Source organism: Emiliania huxleyi, assembly GCF_000372725.1.
Source record: "Emiliania huxleyi CCMP1516 unplaced genomic scaffold EMIHUscaffold_60, whole genome shotgun sequence".
NCBI classification, from domain to species: Eukaryota; Haptophyta; order Isochrysidales; family Noelaerhabdaceae; genus Emiliania; species Emiliania huxleyi.
Genome location: NW_005197506.1, coordinates 57,362 through 74,322, shown reverse-complemented (window position 1 = coordinate 74,322; position 16,961 = coordinate 57,362). Strand labels below are relative to the sequence as shown.

The 16,961-nt window shown below is 64.5% G+C and overlaps 4 protein-coding genes across 4 annotated transcripts; all 4 read right to left on the bottom strand.

Annotated features, from left to right (window-relative positions):
* Positions 1 to 317: 317 nt before the first annotated feature.
* On the bottom strand, positions 318 to 3,736 carry EMIHUDRAFT_452299 (hypothetical protein; the record flags this gene model as incomplete). Its single annotated transcript, XM_005764169.1, has 12 exons — positions 318 to 404; positions 586 to 701; positions 773 to 803; positions 881 to 913; positions 1,160 to 1,263; positions 1,714 to 1,795; positions 2,228 to 2,323; positions 2,404 to 2,802; positions 3,194 to 3,247; positions 3,329 to 3,535; positions 3,605 to 3,636; positions 3,727 to 3,736. Coding segments are annotated over 12 exons (1,251 nt in total), but the record flags the coding sequence as incomplete, so codon positions are not given.
* Positions 3,737 to 9,820: 6,084 nt separating this feature from the next.
* On the bottom strand, positions 9,821 to 11,197 carry EMIHUDRAFT_437462 (hypothetical protein). Its single transcript, XM_005764168.1, has one exon. The coding sequence runs from the start codon at positions 11,139 to 11,141 to the stop codon at positions 10,023 to 10,025; it is 1,119 nt and encodes a 372-aa protein (XP_005764225.1). The 5' UTR covers positions 11,142 to 11,197; the 3' UTR covers positions 9,821 to 10,022.
* Positions 11,198 to 12,312: 1,115 nt separating this feature from the next.
* Positions 12,313 to 14,342, bottom strand: EMIHUDRAFT_452296 (hypothetical protein). Its single transcript, XM_005764167.1, has 2 exons — positions 13,424 to 14,342; positions 12,313 to 12,892 (listed from the first exon to the last, which is right to left on the bottom strand). The coding sequence occupies exons 1-2, from the start codon at positions 14,316 to 14,318 to the stop codon at positions 12,384 to 12,386; spliced, it is 1,404 nt and encodes a 467-aa protein (XP_005764224.1). The 5' UTR covers positions 14,319 to 14,342; the 3' UTR covers positions 12,313 to 12,383.
* Positions 14,343 to 15,518: 1,176 nt separating this feature from the next.
* EMIHUDRAFT_437460 (hypothetical protein) lies at positions 15,519 to 16,914 on the bottom strand. Its single transcript, XM_005764166.1, has one exon. It carries the CDS (start codon positions 16,890 to 16,892, stop codon positions 15,627 to 15,629), a length of 1,266 nt encoding a protein of 421 aa, XP_005764223.1. The 5' UTR covers positions 16,893 to 16,914; the 3' UTR covers positions 15,519 to 15,626.
* Between the last annotated feature and the right edge of the window lie 47 nt (positions 16,915 to 16,961).

Genomic DNA, 16,961 nt, shown 5'->3' with positions numbered 1-16,961 from the left:
GGGGCCCCCCCCTTGGGGGGAGATTACCGGTCCAACCCTCCTCTCCCCCATAATAAAACAAACCGCTCGTTTTTTTTCTTAGAGGAGCAAACCCCGAAATCCCCCTGGCCGGGGGGGGAAATCTCTGTTTTTTTGACCCCGCCCGGTATTGCCCCAGCAATCACGACCACGGGCTTTTGGCGTAGGAGCTCCCCCTCCCCGCTGTCGCACAGGACGGCACCCTGGGACTGGGGGACACTTCCGCCAGTTCCTGCGTCCGATTGCTCCTCGGGCCGGGCGGGGGGGGGGGGAGGGAGGGTCGCCCAGGCGTGCGGTGCGCGGGGGCTGCAGTCCTGCGAGGCGGAGAGGGCGTACGCATCCGAGGCGTGGAAGGTGGCGGCGGTGACGTCCGCGAGGTGGCCGGCCTAGTTATGAATACGCGGCGGTCAGGGCTGCGGTATCGTGCGGCGCAGTCAGAGCACCGCGAAGCGGAGTCGACTTTGGCCGACTGCGCGCAATGCAGTCGACTTTGGCCGACTGCGTGTCCTCGGGAGAGTGCTGCTGGAAGGACAGGGATGTGGAGCCCGCATCTAGGCATGGCGGCGCCATCAGCCGGAGCGGGGAGAGCCTCTGCGTGTCGAAGAGGCGGAGACCCCCGTCGTGGCAGCAGGAGAGGAAGTGCGACTGGTGCGAGGCGAGGCAGACGTGCCACACGGGGTAGCCTATCGGCAGCCCTCCGAGACGGGTCAGCGTCAAGCTCGGAAGCACAAGTCTGCTGCCGCGCAACGGCTGCCGTGGTTGTGGTACGTGGCGAGGACGGCCGCCTGCGAGGGAGGTCAGCCGAGATGAACCCGAGATCAGCCGAGGTGGCAGCGCCTGAGAGTAGAGGAGGGCACGCGGCCTGATGCCAGCTCCACAGCCGCACCGACCCGTCCTGCGACGAAAGGCGGCGGCGGGAGGGCGTGAGGGCGGCGGGGGCGGCGGGGCGGGGGGGGGCGGGGGCGGAGGGGCGGTGGCGGCGGCGGCAGGAGGGCGTGAGGGCGGCGGGGGCGACGGAGAGGGAGAGGACGGCGGGGGCGGCGGCGAGGGAGAGGGTGGCGGGGCGAGGGTGGCGGGGAGGGCGGCGGCGGGGGAGGGCGACGGCGACGGCAGGGGCGATGTGGCGGGGCGGGCGGGCAGCCTGGGAGCCACTCAGCACATGCTGCAGGTTGCGCGACAGAGCCACGCTGTAGACAGGTCCGCTGTGGCCGGGCACGACGCGGCAGCGCGACTCGAGGTCGACCCCTGAGGTGTGCATGTGGTGTGCGTGTGGTGTGCGTGTGGTGTGCGTGTGGTGTGCGTGTGGTGTGCGTGTGGTGTGCATGTGGTGTGCGTGTGGTGTGCGTGTGGTGTGCGTGTGGTGTGCGTGAGGTGTGCGTGTGGTGTGCGTGTGGTGTGCGTGTGGTGTGCGTGTGTGGTGTGCGTGTGGTGTGCGTGTGGTGTGCGTGTGGTGTGCGTGTGGTGGGCGTGTGGTGTGCGTGTGTGGTGTGCGTGTGGTGTGCGTGTGGTGTGCGTGTGGTGTGCGTGTGGTGTGCGTGTGGTGGGCGTGTGGTGTGCGTGTGTGGTGCGTGTGGTGGGCGTGTCGCGGAGGCGGCTCACCCAGCGCGGCTCTGAGGACTCGACGAAACACGCGTGCCTCGAAAGTGTCTCAGAAGTGTCTTGGAAGTGTCTCGGAAGTGTCTCGGAAAGGCTCACCGCTGGCGGCGAAGCGAGACTGCGTCGCCGCGCTCTGCGAGAAGCGGCAGAACTGCAGCGCGCCGTCCGCGCGGCCGCAGACCTAAAGTGGGGAACGTGCAGTGTGAACGCGCAGACACTTCGGGAAGCAGAGGCCGCGTATGCAGCTGAGGGCTTGCAGCTGGGTACAGCCGCGTGCGGGTCTTCTCGAGCGCGAAGGGTGGCCACGACGGGTGCACGAGTGCTGAGTGGCGCATCTAGGGCCGCTGGCCAGCCCATCGGCGAGGGGCGAGACGTCGGTGCAGCAGAGAGAGGTGTGAGACGAGGCCTGGGTGATCAGGCAGACCGAAGGCGGCGGCGGCGACGCGCGTGGCGGCGGCGGCAACGGCGACGTCGTCGCGGCGGCCGAGGAGGAAGGAGCGGGGGGCGGGGGAGCGCCGCCCTCGCTGCGTGCCGCCGCCACCGCCGCCGCCCCGGCCTCCGGGTCCGGGTCCGTCGCGGCGGGCGGCGAGGGCGAGGCGCGCGAGGGAGGGACGGAGGCGACGGCGAAGACGTCGAAGTGCCTCGTGAGGACACGGAGGAGGAGAGGGAGCTGCGAGGCGGTGAGGAAGGCGACCAGCGCCTCCCACGCCTGCTCCCCGCGGCGGAGACGCGTGAGCAGCGTCTCTCCAACGGAGGCCACTCTCCTACACCCTCCCACCATCTCGTCACACTCTCCCGCGCCTCTGGCGAGCAGAACACTGTCGTCCGGTGCACGAGGTAGCGCCGCGCGCCCTCGTGCTCCTGCAGCTGCGCCGCGTGCTGCAGCTTCTCGAGCGTGCTCGCCGCCGCCCGCTGCGCCTCGTCGCGCAGCTTCGGCGCATGCTCCTGCAGGAAGCGGCGGGCGGGCGCCATGTCGCCGAGCCGGCACGCGATGCCAATGAAGCAGTGCAGCAGGATCGGGAAGCGCAAAACGCCCAGCTCGCGCTGCAGCGATGCGGAGCTGCCGTCGAGCCACTCGCTCCACCGGCGGAAGCTCTCGACGTACCCCGGGCCCTCCTGCTCGGGGTGCAGGTGGAGGCCGAGCCGCAGACCCTTGCGGCTGTGCATCCCTCCGTCGGACGAGAGCGCCTGTCGTGGCGCGGCACGGGCGGCGTGAGCTCGCGCCGCGGCGACAGAGGCGACAGTAGTGTGGCCGCAGAGAGGCGGCGACGGCGCGACGGCGACGGCGGAGGCGGAGGCGGCGGAGGCGGCGGAGGCGGCGGAGGCGGCGGAGGCGAGCGGCGAGAGCGCCTGCTCGAGCAGCCCGTCGATGCCAATCGCGCTCGCGCGGCTCCTGCTTGCGTGCTGGTAGCCGTGCTGCGCGAGGTAGTCGCGGGCCTCAGAGTCGGCCCGGTCCACCATCACGGCTCGAAAAAAGGCTCGAAAGAGGCGAGCGAGAGTTGGTGTTGTTGCCCGCGTTGGCTCTTCGCTCTCGCCTCGTGAAAAAAGAATCTTACAACAAAACTCCCTCGCACAACACTGGGCACGGGACTGGCGCGCACTGGCACGAACACAGGTACACCACGGGAGCCGCCTAAGCGACTCCTGCGAGGGTGGCGAGGCACTTAGCTCCGTGCACCCGCCCACCCCCGCCACAGGCAAGCTCATTCACGACCTGCTCTGCGATGGCCGTGTGAAGAACGACTGAGATGCGCTGCTTCTGCAGCCCCAGCCAGCTCTTGGTGGTCCAAGTCACCTCATCGAGGTACTGGGCCCGCGTCAGCTTGTTCTGTAGCACGTCCGCCGCTCTCCGGAGGATCTCACGGACCCCCTTTCCGAACCCGCCGAACGATTCGAACAGCAGCAGCTGCACTTCGACGCCCTTGTCTTCCCTGAAAAAAGAATTTAGACAACTCCGTCGCACAACACTAGGCACGGGACTGGCGCGCACTGGCACTAACACAGGTACACCACGGGAGCCGCCTAAGCGACTCCTGCGAGGGTGGCGAGGCACTTAGCTCCGTGCACCCGCCCACCCCCGCAAAAAAGAATTTAAGTCCTGCATGCGGGGACCCGGTCCCATCCCTCCGTTGGGTTGTCTGCGTTCTTTCTTTCTTTCTTTACCCTGTCCTCCTCCCCATCCCTCGTTCGGTTTTTGGCCCCTTCCCCTTCCCCTTCTCAAGACCTCAAGGACGAGGACACACGCAGGACGCACCTCTAGCGAAGCTCCCACAGAGTGGGAGACTCCTATCACCGCCCCTGCCACCCTCGGCGTGTGCCTCGGCCGCCTCTGTCAGTGTGCCCGTGGTAGCGAGAGATTGCCAGTGAGAAGCCGGAGGAAGGTCGCTAGTCGAGAGAGATCGCCAGTGGAAGAGGGAGGGAGTCCACCGTGCTGCGAACCTGTCGCTGACGCTATCCCTTTTGTCAGGAGCAGGAGAACTAGGAGAGCGCAACCAGTCCTAGGAGGCCCGCGCCTGCCGCCGTGCCGCCGGGTGCAACCCGTCCTATACGAGAGAGGAATCCCTGGGACCCCCTGTGAGGCGCGCGGGCCTAGGCGCGCGGGGAGTTGAACCGACTTGCCGTGGTGAGTGGATCGCCATACCATCTATCAACAAAGAAACTCTAGCACGGCTCACCACCGGCCCTGACGCTCGAGCACGCACAGGGACCAAGGGTGAGTGTTCACCGGCTGAATCACACCGGCGGCTGCGAGCGGAACCGCAGTATATGGGGGCAGAAGTGTGTGTGTGGGTGGGGGGGGGGGGGAGGGGGGCCAACGCCAACCCCAATGCGTCCGTCGCCAATAGTCGGCTGGGGACGACGGTCTTGCGCAGGATCAATATGTGCGCCGTGCTCCCCGACATGCAAAGGATGCTGCGCGCGTGACATATTCAACATGAGGCGGCCCAGGCAGCGAACGGCCGGGTACTTGGCCCCGGCAGCGTTCTTGTCCGGGGCCGCCCGCGCGCCGCAGCGGTGATCTTAGACGCCCTCGGTGACGGTGTGCTTGGTCATCGAGGGACGGTCGGAGCCGTACCCCGGGACGCTGAGTTTGCCCTTCTTGACGAGCAGGTACACGCCGAGGGCGAGCAGGGCGACGCCGAGGGGCACGCACACGGCGACGGCCACGACCCAGCCGCGCTTCTTGGCAGGCGGCGGTGGCGGCGGCGGCGCGACGCCAACAGTGACGATGGACGGATTGACAACGAAGGAGGGCGTGGGCACGTTCTCACCGAGCTCCTCGCCGATGTTCTGGAGAAGGGTGTTGGGGTCGCTGGAGATGGCGTCGAGGATCTGCGAGGCGGTCTGCCCCTCCTTCGGGTAAATGGTCACCTTCAAGACCTTCGGGTTGCCGTCGACAGGCTCGACGGTGATCTGGTCGGTCGTGATGTCCGTCACGGATTCGGCGGCGATGGTGTCAACCACGGCAGTCTTGATCTTTTCAAAGGAGATGGTGAAGGTGACAGTCTGCTGCAAAGCGCGCAGCAGGCGGCGCACAGACTCGTCGAAGGAGATGGTGAAGGAGGTGGTCTCGACTGGGACTAGACCCGGAACCAGAGGTGGAAGCGGCGGCGGTGAGGGCGAGGCGGAGGGCGGTGAGGGTGGCGCGTAGGCCGGCGGCGGTGAGGGCGAGGCGGAGGGCGGCGCGTAGGGTGCGGCCGACGGTGGCGCGTAGGGTGCGGCCGACGGTGGCGCGTAGGGTGCGGCCGACGGCGGCGCGTAGGGTGCGGCCGACGGCGGCGCGCTGTTCTCGAGCAGGCGCCGGCGCGCAAGCGGCCCTGTGCCGGCGCGGTCCCACAGCTCCGGTAAGAGCCGCAATTCGCTCTTGTGCGAGCATTCCCACGACACGTAGACGAAGCCGCCCGTGGCGATGTCCCGCAAGCGTTCCTGCGACGGGCAGCACGTTCCATCGCCGTCCAAAAGCCCGAGCGGGTGGTCACGCAACCACAGCACCTCCGAGGACGACGCGACCCGAATCCGCTCGGCGTGCCATTGGGTCGCGTAGGTGCCGTAGAGGGTGTACTCGCTCAGGCCCGTCGATGCATCTGACACGGAGCGCAGCATCGCGAGGTACCACGGCTCATGGGAACGGCTCTCGATCAAGCGCGTCATCTCCTTCACGAGTGCACGCTCCCACACCTGCCACTGGACCACAAAGGACGTATCCCAGGGCGGGCTCACGCCGAGAAGCTTCCTCGTCGACTCGGCATACCCGACGGGCAGGGCGCCGGACTTGTTGAAGTACGCGGGGGAATCATACCGCGTGCCCTGGAGCAAGAGAGCCGTGCCCCGCTCGTCGAGCAGCGGCAGCGGAAACGGGCGCGTGAGGACGGTGTCGCCGTCCCATACCAGCACGCTCGTCCCAAGACCGAGCGAGAGGACGCTCTTGAACTTCAGCAGCTGCTGGTACAACCACTCCGTCCGCTCCGCGGGCACCTCCGGATGGAGCGCGGCCATGAGCTGCTTCGCCATCTCCAACGGAAACTCGGGCATCACGTTGCGGGTCTCGGTGCATGTGTCCACCTTCACGGAGCCGCCGCCGCTCCCGCCACCTTCGCACCGGTCGGCCACGATGTGGATCGTGTGCGGGCGGACGTGATTGCGCAACGCGCTTACGCTCTGATCCGTAACGCAGCCCATCTCCTTGACCATGACGAGCACGTCCAACGGCACAGTTGGCTGCGCCGGCGGCGGGAGTGCCATCGGGAGTGCGTCCACGGGCGGCGCCACGGGCTCGCCGCCCCGGCCCCACCACGCGGACGCTGCGCGCGAAGGGCGGTGCGAAGGGCGGTCCGTCGTCAGGTAGCGCATCGTCTGAGCGAGCGCCCCCGAGTCCGGCCCGTTCCACAGGAGCATAGGGGCGGTGTTGAGCACCCGCGCGCGCGTGGCTGCAATGTCGGCCTCGCTCCAGGAGCACAGGTGCGCGAGGAGCCCCGTGACGTCGCGCTGCGGCCACTTGATCGCGATCTTCCGCCAGTCGACAGGAGAGTCAGTGTAGTCAAACGGCAACGAGATGTGGTCCGACAGCAAGACCGGAATGCAGCCCGACGCGATGGCCTGGTAAATGCGCAGCGTCCACGACGAAGAGCCCATCGGACAGAGGCAGAAGTCCGCGTTCTGCATTTCCCGCGCGTACGACTCGGGATCAATCGACGCGTTCGACACGACAAACGGGGATGCCTTGTACGCGCCGACGCCGGAGGACAGCTTCCTCGCCATGACGTGACGGGGCAAGCGAAACGCCGTCGTCGCGCGCATAAGTGCGAGACGGACGCCCTCCGAAAAGTCCTCCTCGCCTGGACGCGCGCTCGTGTACGATCCGCGGAAGTGGGCGAGGATGGGCCGGACCGCTTGCGACTTGAGGGCGGCGCTCTGGACGGCGGGCGGCGCCGCCGCGAAGTAGCCGGGCACGATAACGTCCTTGTCATGCGGCGCGACCTGGCCCGTGCGCTCGTCCCCCTCAGGCCCGATGAAGATGCAATCGGCGATGTGCTCGCGCCACGACGGAAAGATGGACGCGCCTCGGCCCGACCCGAAGATCCACATATGGTCCGCAGGCCGACTGCGGAAGAACCCGCCGGGTTGCGCCTCCAGCCACTGAACGGCCGCCACATACTCGGCGTCCACCTTCTCGAGCCCGCCCGGCTCGCCCCGGTGCTTGTAGAAGCGAGCGAGGCCGCGAAAGGGCACCAGAAACAGGTCCGCCTTGTCGGGATCCGGCTCGTAGTGCGCGCTAGCCCGCACCAATTCCGGGATGAGGGCTTCCGTGCGGTACTGACGGTACCCGCCGGTGTAGGACTCGAACGGCTTGAGACGGGGACGCGCCTCGTCGTACTCGAAGGACACCGAGAGCGGCATGTCGTACACGTGGACGCGGGGACGGGGAGGCGCCGCCGCGTTTTTGTCGTCCGTCTCAAAGTTGAGGATCTTGACCTTGTTGTCACCAGCAGCGACGTTGCGTTCGGGTGTGAAGCCGAGCACAAGAGTGGCTGCGGCGAGGATCATCTTGCCTGCAGGGAGGCGAGCGGGTGAGGAAAGAGGCTAAGGTGTGTGGGGGCGGGCAACGGCGGCGCCGCCGCAGAGCCGGCACGCGGGGCGAGCGCGCGGTTGTGCGAGTTGGGCTAGCGGGGTGCTGGTAGTCCCGAGCGGAGGCGGTGGTGCGGCAGGCGAGGGGCGGTGCGAGGACGGGAGGGAGGGCGAGCCGCCTTCAACGACTGCAATTCGGAGCACGAGCGTCACGCAAGCCGCCGTTCGCAAGGTCCGGGACATGAGAAGCCGTGGATGCTGTGAAAAGAGGTTTCCAAACCCGATCAGTTGCAAGAATCGCAAGGACGGGGGACAGCGGCGCAATAGGGGCCTCCCCTTTGAGGTGCCTTCCCAAGCCCCTTTCTTAAAAAAACTGTTCAGTTTTCAAAGGCAAAACACGACGCTCTGCGGTTGGTGCACCCCTCACACTGACACATCCCCTCATCCCTTACCCTTGGCTGAGCACATCTACCTGCGAGCTAGTCTCTCCGCATTCTCTCCCCTAGTCATCCGCCCGCGCCGCGCGCCATCTAATGGGCGTCTAGTGCAGCCACTGACGGCACTATTCCAAAGGAGCGGTCGATGCCTCGCCTAGAGTTCGGGTGGACTTGCGCACTGCTTAGCCCTGAGGGGGGAGTGTGTGTGAGGTGGTGTAATGTTGTCCCGTTTCAGGCGGCAGGTCAGGGGATTAGCCGGGAGGATTCGGCAGCTCAGCCGGGGGCTGAGCGTCTGCAGGCAGCCTTCCGCTCGCGCCGAAATTCACAGCCCTCCCGGGCCGACGGGGTGCTCCTTGGATCGGGCCCCGCTCCCCGCTTTTCCTGTACCTGGACTGTCCGGGTTAGGAGGGTGAGAGTATTGGGTGGGCGAGGGCAGTACATCTGGCGGGTGGCGATTGAGGGACAGCAAGAGGGCTGATTGGGGGGTCAATGGGCGCGCGGGCGGCGCTTCGTGGTCCTGGGCGAGCAGGGGCAGTGGTTAGGAGTCTTGGGCCTGGAGATATGAGGATTGTCGAGATGTTGTGCGAGAGCGGTAGGTGGGGGAAGGTAGCGCGGCTGGAGAGTGGTGTCCGAGGGACAGTGATGAGTTGTCAGTTGGGGCGCGAGACGCGCGGGACAGTGTTGGAGGCGGCCAGTGAGGTAGGGTTGGCTTTGAGCAGTGCAGCGAGTGTGTGGTCAAGCGTGGGAGCGGCGCGCGAGCACCGGATTTTTTTGCTGTGCGAGTCGAGTTAGGGACAATGATGAGTGGTATCTGATGAGCGGACACTTGGGTACCTTAGCGCGGCGTTCGGTTCATCCCGCATCGCCAGTTCTGCTTACCAAAAATGGCCCACTTTGAACGCGCCGTTCGCCGCCCGGGATCACTCAAGCATCCCGGGCCTCTTGCCCATTTAAAGTTTGAGAATAGGTGCAAGCTGTTTCAGCCCACAGGCCTCTAATCATTCTCGCTTTACCTGACAAAACCGTTGCGTTCAAGCTATCCTGAGGGAAACTTCGGAGGGAACCAGCTACTAGATGGTTCGATTAGTCTTTCGCCCCTATACCCAGATTCGACGAACGATTTGCACGTCAGTATCGCTACGAGCCTCCACCAGAGTTTCCTCTGGCTTCACCCTACCCAGGCATAGTTCACCATCTTTCGGGTCCCGACAGGTGTGCTCCACTAAAACCCCTCACAGCAGGTCAAGGTCGGTTGGCAGGGCATGCCCTTCACTTTCATTCCGCACGCGGGCTTGCCACCCGGGTACTCGCACACGTGTCAGACTCCTTGGTCCGTGTTTCTAGACGGGTCGGAGGGGCCCGTTCCGTCAGCCGGGCCCCGGGCCGCGCCAGGACGGGAGCTGGCCGTAAAGCCCCGCTCCCGGGTTGAGGCGCGGCGCCGAGGCGCGGCTGACCCGGCGCGCAGAAGTGCACCTGGGGAGAACCCCAGGCTCCTGCTACGGAAAAACTTTGGACTTTGTTTCGACAAGAAGCAAGAACACCACATGGGCAAACAGACGGCCGCCGTGACAGCCTTGGCGCGGAAGGCCAAGGGGCTAGGAGAGAAAGCAGATACGGGATGGTGTCGAGACAGCTGCCTCGACGCTGTTCAACGACCCGTCCTCATGGCCGAGCGTTTAGGGTCAGGAGAACTAAAAGCGCCTAAACTAATAAACAGGTTTGTTCATATCGACCCAAGACGCACGACACGTGCTCCTAAACTCAAACGTAGGACACTCACATGTGGACGTGTTGGATTCACGGTCTTCCCAGACACAGCACAAGAGAGCAGGTACGGCTTTAGGACCAGAAAGAGAGTCAAATTAGAGTCAAATGGACAAGACAGCAGGAGCAGTAGGTGGCCACCTACGACACCTGCTTTGCTCGGGGCGTCCTGATGGGGACGCACCTCGCCATGGAGCCCATCATCGTGTTGTTGCACACGGGCAGGCGCGAGCACGTCTCCTCGGGCGGCGGCTGGGCGTCACACACACTCCGCAGCACCACTACTTCGTCCGGCGTCGGTCGGCGCATCCACGGAAGTTTGTGCTGCCACTTGTCGCGACCGTCATCCCCAAGCGCGCACAGGTGCCGCGGTGTCAGCTTCGTGTTCCACTCAAAGTGCGTGCCTTGAACCTCTTGTGGCAGCTGACGTGTCGAGCACCACCGCAGGCCGTAGCAGATCGAGGCCGTGCCCTCGACGTACGTGTGCAGGCCGAGTTGGAGCATGTCGTCAAAGGTGCGCAACAGACGCGCCGAGAGGCGATAGACCTGCACCTTCGTCTTCACCTTATCCGCCTCGCGAGGCACGACTGTGCCGTATCCCCACATCCACGGGCCGTGCGTTGGCTTGTGTGCCCCGATGAAATCCTCGGTGTGGTCCGCTTGCGAAATAAAAAAGGAAGGCAGGCGGCCAGTGAAGAGCGTGTCGTCTTCGATCGCCCAAACGTACTGATACGCCGGGGCCGAAAGCAGGAGCAACACGAGGCCTGGAGTGTAGTGCAGCCATCCGTTGTAGGCTTGCCCGAACGCGTCCCTGACGTTCTGCCCGGTGTACACCATGGCGTTGACGCCCTTGGCTACAAGCTGGTCGCCTGTGGAGATATTGGGCTGATCCGTGTTGTGCAGCACCCACATATCGTGCCCCGCTGGCAGGGGGTCGCGGACATAGCAGGCGTCGATCAGCGCCATCGGAAGGGTTTTTGCGGTGCGAAGGACGATCGCCGTGTGGTTTGGCTGACCAAGCATTCGAACGATGGCGGGCGCTGGAGGGTGCTCGCGCGCCGAGCCATCTTTAGGGCGTGGCGCCGCGCCCATCACGACCTGCGGGTGGTCAGGCCAGAACTGTGTGAGCCGCCGACCCTCCGTTTTTTGTTGGTCGGCGTTGCGCTGGCTGCTCGGGTCTGTGACTGGTAGCGCGCGGCTGGCGCAGGCTTGCATCAGGTAGAGCGCCGCACGCAGCGTCCATCGGCGTCGAAAAGGCATGCAAGGAAGGTCGAGATGCAGCAGCACAAGAAAGGAGGAAGGTCGACGAGACGTCGTGCGTGTGAGTGAGCAAGAAGTGAGCCGCCGCCGAGAGAATACTGACAAATAGCAAGGCGCTGTGAATATATTGGGATATACTGGGGTATATTGCACCCCTGGAATATACTCCAATATTGCGCACTATTGCGCAATATACGGAGATATTGGAGGAACATCTTCCAGCCGAATACTGGGATATATTGGAGTATATCTCGGCGCCGCCAAGCACCTCAATCCTTCCGCAATATATTGCAATATACAGCAGTATATCCCAATATACTCACAGCTTGCTTGCCCCATTATTGGCTTATAGTTCGCAATACTGGGATATATTGCTGTATATTGCCGAATACTGCTGAATACTGCTGAATACTGCTGAATACTGCTGAATACTGGAGAAAGTCGGGGGACGTAGAGTGGTCCGTGGCGCGTCGCAGCCTGCGGGACGTGCTCACACGCCGCCGTGGGGATAGTCGAAGGATCGTAAACACACAGGCGCCGCGTCGGGTGGCTGCAGGTCGTGAAAAAGAGCTATCTGATGTCCAGCGCGGCTCGCACACCAATCACCACACACAGCATGTGCAAAACCATGACAGTGTCCTCGCGGGTGCGCAGCGTGGGGTGTCCACCTGGTGGGCGCTCCTATAGGGCTCTATTGCATGCCCCCAGCAGGCTGCACCGACAGATCATTTTACCATTAAACTGTCTCGCACGAGACTAGGCACGGGAGCGGTTCCCGGCATGTATCTTCGTTATCACTCGAGGCGGGCGGGTCTCGCAGATCTCGTGTGTGGGGAGGCTGCGACCCGGTACACCCATGCTACGACTCTGGCGTACGATGCGACTGAGTGTCTGCATGGGAGCATGCAATCCGTGGCACGGCACTCCACAAAAAATCTTATCTTCTCCCTTTGCCTCCGACGCTAGAGACACCCACACCCCAGTATCAGACCAGGGGGACTGCCCCCCGCCCCCGCCTGCCCTGCTTACACAGGATAGCATGCCCCGAGAACGGCGACACTTGGTGGGGGACACCGAGTGCGAGCTAGGAGGAAGTCGGCGCAGGCGGCTATCCCGCTATCAAGCTGTTCTTGTCGAGGCCAGAGGGTCTCGGTACGCGTGGGGCGGCCGCGGAGGCGGCGTTTAGGCGGCTCTCGGTCGAGAGCGTGGCGAGGTGGTCGCGGCGCTCGTGGCGGCACAGTACTAGCCCAACAGCCTCTGCAGGTAGGTGTGCCGCTCACTGGCAGTCGCGAAGCCGTTCCACTCGTAGAATGGAACGCTGATCACCCTCCAGCCAGCCGCTGTGAGGAGGCGCCGCTTGAGCAGCGTCGGCCCGTTGGGTTTGCGCACGCCCCGGCCGTCGGGCAGCAGGAAGTGAGAGGGGCCGTCCACCTCGATCGCGAGGCGTGACGAGGGCAGCGATAGGTCGAGCGAGTAGCCGGTGCGCGGCTCGAGATGCTCCTCCTCGAAGCCGTGCTGGACGGCGGCGAGGGCAGCCGCGACGGAGCGTTGGAACTCAGAGATCGTCACTTGCGTATCTTGCATGGCGTCGCAGCAGAGCTTGCGCTGGGACTCGGAGAGAAGGTGCTGCTGCCCGTCTGCTCCTCGCTCAAGGGAGAGCCAGAGCTGCCACTGGTGCAGCTGAGAGCGGTCCACGACGCCCCACCTCGACGGATCCCGCGCGAGCGAGTCGCTGATCACACGCGAGCAGTCTGCGAGCAGCACCTGGTGGTAGTGGCCCGCCGTCGCATACGCCCACACCGTGTTGGCCAGGTTCTGAGGGTTGAAGCCAGCCAGCCCGCCGCGCACCGCCGCCTCCGCCACCGCCGCGTACAGCGCGTCCGCAGGCACGCCCGCCGTCGCATACGCCCACACCGTGTTGGCCAGCTCCTGCGGCTTGAAGCGATCCAGCCCGCCGCGCACCGCCGCCTCCGCCACCGCCGCGTACAGCGCGTCCGCAGCCACGCCCGCCGTCGCATACGCCCACACCGTGTTGGCCAGGTTCTGAGGGTTGAAGCTGGCCAGCCCGCCGCGCACCGCCGCCTCCGCCACCGCCGCGTACAGCGCGTCCGCAGCCACGCCCGCCGTCGCATACGCCCACACCGTGTTGGCCAGGTTCTGAGGGTTGAAGCCAGCCAGCCCGCCGCGCACCGCCGCCTCCGCCACCGCTACGAACAACGGGTGCACCACGCTCGCCTGCTGGCGGCACTTTGCCACGCCGTGGGTGATGTTCGCCAGGTTACGTGCTTCGCACGACGAGACGAGGTGGAGCGTGCGCTGCACCAGCTGCTCAAGCCGCCCCTCGTGCCGCCGCTCGATGCGCTGCTTGCCCAGTTTGTTCCACAGGTTCGCAGCGTGGATGTGGTTCAGGCTCGCACTGTGGGCAGCAAAGAGCGTGAGCAGCTCGTCGGCGCCGCTGGCATGCGAGATGTGGCTGCTGAGCTGCTTAGCATTGAGCTGACCACCGGCAGCAGTGTGCCTCTCGTCGCGCGATCCCGCACCACGCATCGGCGGACTCCACCGGCGGTCGCTGTGCTGAGGCTGCCCCTCGCCGCGGCGGTCGCGCCGGTCATGGTCGCGCCTGGGATCGTGGGGCCGATCATCGCGCCGATCGCACAAGTCGCGCTCGCGCTCGCCTATGCTTGGTCGGTCGTTGCAGCCGCGCCGCTCAACGTGCCGCCCGTCATGATGCGGCCGTCGTTCGCCTCGCAATGGCTCGTCGCGCCATCGCTCAGCGGCGTGTGGCTCAGCGTGCCATCGCTGCTCGCGACCACTGCACCAAGGGTCGTTGTAGCCGCGCCGCTCGTCGTGCCGCCCGTCATGATGCGGCCGTCGTCCGCCTCGAAATGGCTCATCGCGGCATCGCTCAGCGGGCCTTTTTGGCTCAGCGTGCCGTCGCTGCTCGCGACCACTGCACCAAGGGTCGTTGTAGCCGCGCCGCTCGTCGTGCCGCCCGTCATGGTGCCGCCCTTGCTCGCCTTGCCAACGCTCGTCGCGCCGTCGCAGCTCATCCCGCCGCGGCTCATCGCGCGATCGCGACCGCCGTCGCGACTCGTCCCGCCATCGCCGCCCTTCGCGTCCGTACTCGGCGCGCCGTTGCTCATCACGCCAGCGACGCTCCTCGCCCAGATGAGACATGTGCGTTTGGGGTCGAGCGCGCCGCATGCAAGGACCGCGTCTGTTCACTAAACGCACAACTCCGGACCCAAGACGCACAAGCACAGACAGTCGAGAAGGGGGAGAGACAGCAACGACAGTCAGAAGTCAGCGCTGGGTCCCAGGAAGGCGAATGTTCACACAAAAACACAACCCCGGACCCAAGACGCACAAGCAAGCACAGACAGTCGAGAAGGGAGAGACAGCAACGACAGTCAGAAGCCAGCGCTGGGTCTGTTCACGCACGCAAGCTGCTCTGTGAGAAGGCGTGTCTGCTTGAAAGTACCCTGCCTCGTGGCGGTGGTAGCTAAAAAGGAAAAGTACATGAGCCAGGAAGCTATTCATGAGTAGGGTGGTGTATCGCCAGTAGAAGGGAGAGTCCACCGAGCTGCGAGCCTGTCCTTCTCCAGTCCTTCTCCCACCCCTCGTTTGGCGTGTCCGTTTATTAAGTTATTTGTATCACGGGTGTTCGCTGCCCACTTTGTGCCCGCTGGTAGGACAGACAGTGACCGCCGCAAACGCCCTGTTAAAGGATGTGCGTGCGGCGGACGAGCCTCGAGGATGCGGATGGTGTGGGCCGCTGAGCTGGACACCCGACTATATACATCGTGACTTTTTTGACCTACACACGAGAGTAAAAATTCTAAAAAGTTATATACTACCTAGGTAGTGCTCTCAGACTCCAGGGCTCCGTCTGGACTTTCGGATACGTGGCCTAGGCCACTTTTTGGTGAGTTGGCTCACTCAGAGTCGATCCAAGCCACACTTTCTTGAGTTGGGCCTCCGCTGACTTAGGTCCTTGTTGAGAGGCGTGAGTCACATTCTACGACACCGGCACAGAAAATGCTGACTTGGGTCAGTGGGTGACCTGTCCCATGCTCGGAGTGAGCTGGGTCATGTGGGCGAAGGTATATTATGCGCGCCCGCGCTACATGGTGCTCACTGCGCGCTTTGTCTAATGTGTGGGGTGCTGAACAGTGATCGTGAGGTTGTGCGTTCGATTCTCGTTGCGGACAGACTTGGGTCAACACTGGGTCAACAGGTGACTGATGCGGGTCAACAGGTGACGACTCAGGTCAGAGTGCGTGGGATAGGTCACCCGAATTTTGACCAGTGCAACGTTGGTGACTCAAGTCGCCGATTCGTGATCTGTTCCAGGAAAAGGTGACTCGGGGCATTTTGGTTACTTAGCGCGAGTTTTAAAATAAGTCAGACGAACCGTGGCTTGGAGCGTCTACGGCTGGAGTCACCTAAATGTGGCCTAAGCCAGGTAATTGCAAGCCCAGACGCTCAACGCTCATCGAACCAGCCCTGCATGCCATCAACCACGCCGTCCCAAATCGGCGCGTACTGGAGAGGCGAGTAGCAGGAGAAGTGCGTGCAGTCGCCGCTCTTGCCGACGCCCCACGCGTGCGTGGCGGCGGCATAGGGCACGAAGCGCACGTTCCTTGTGAGCGCGACCTCCCTCTTTAGGATGGTATTGTACTCCCCCGTGTTGGCGGCGCCGCCGTGGATCACCTCGCAGCTGGGGGGAAGAATTTGTTGATCCGCTTTCTTGTGCTGTCCGGCGGGCGCGCGGCGGTCGAAGCGGCCCGAGCCGTCCGTCGTGCCCGCAAAGTGCTGCGTCGAAATCTCGCGGGCCATCGCAAAGGGTCCGCTGGGCTGCGCGAGCTGGTCGAGCGTCCTCAAGACGTGACGTACCGAATCGGCGAAGATCGTGCGGTTGGAGAAGTCGCTCCGGTGATGCAGGCCTTCGTTGTACACGGTCACCGCGCAGGAGCCGACGTTCTTAAGCATCAGATCCTTGAAGACGGCGCGTGCCTCCTTGGGCGCGTCGCGCGACGCGACCAGCCCAGGTCCTCGCCGCCGCCCGCCAGCCCGCCACACCAGGAGCACGCGCACCACGTTGGCCGTGTCGGCGGCGCACGAGGTGCTGCTCGTGAAACGTGCCTCCTTCACGTACTGCGCATCATCCTGGTACGATTGGACGATGGCCTGCTGCCCGCTCTGCTTGAGAAGCTTCCGAATGGCGGTGTCTGCGCTGTCGTTGCTCGTGACCAACGCGCTGTGCTGCAGGTGCTCTTTGAGCGCGTTCCACCCGTGGTGTTTCATCACGTAGCCGAGCGCTGATTCGTTTCGGAAGGTTGAATCTGGGCAGCGCTTGAGTCCTGCTTGCCGCAACGAGCACTGTGCCGCATTCCAACTCTGGACGGTGACCGAGTCGCCGATGAAGACAATCGCTGGCGATTTGACGCAGCGCGTACGAGTCTTCTTACGGAGCGTCGCGATCACGTCCGGAATGGAAGAGCACGTCCCTGTGGGACGCGAGGCGCACAAGTCGAGTGCGCGCCGCTCGGCCCGGTCGACGATGGTAGTCTCCTCCTCGCTCAACTCTCCTCCGTCGCCGGCGGTGGCACCAGAGCACTGACGGGCTCGATAAGGCACAAGCCCTGTGGAGCCTGCCAGCTCAGGACACGATGGGTATGAGAATGAGGTTGGAGGGTCGGCGGATGGTAGTGCGGTCACGAGGAAAACGACGACTGCGAGCATCGTCATGGCTCTGAGCCCTTCCGGCGCTCGACTTCCTGCGGCGTCTCACTGCCTCCTTAGGAACTCCCTTGTTCA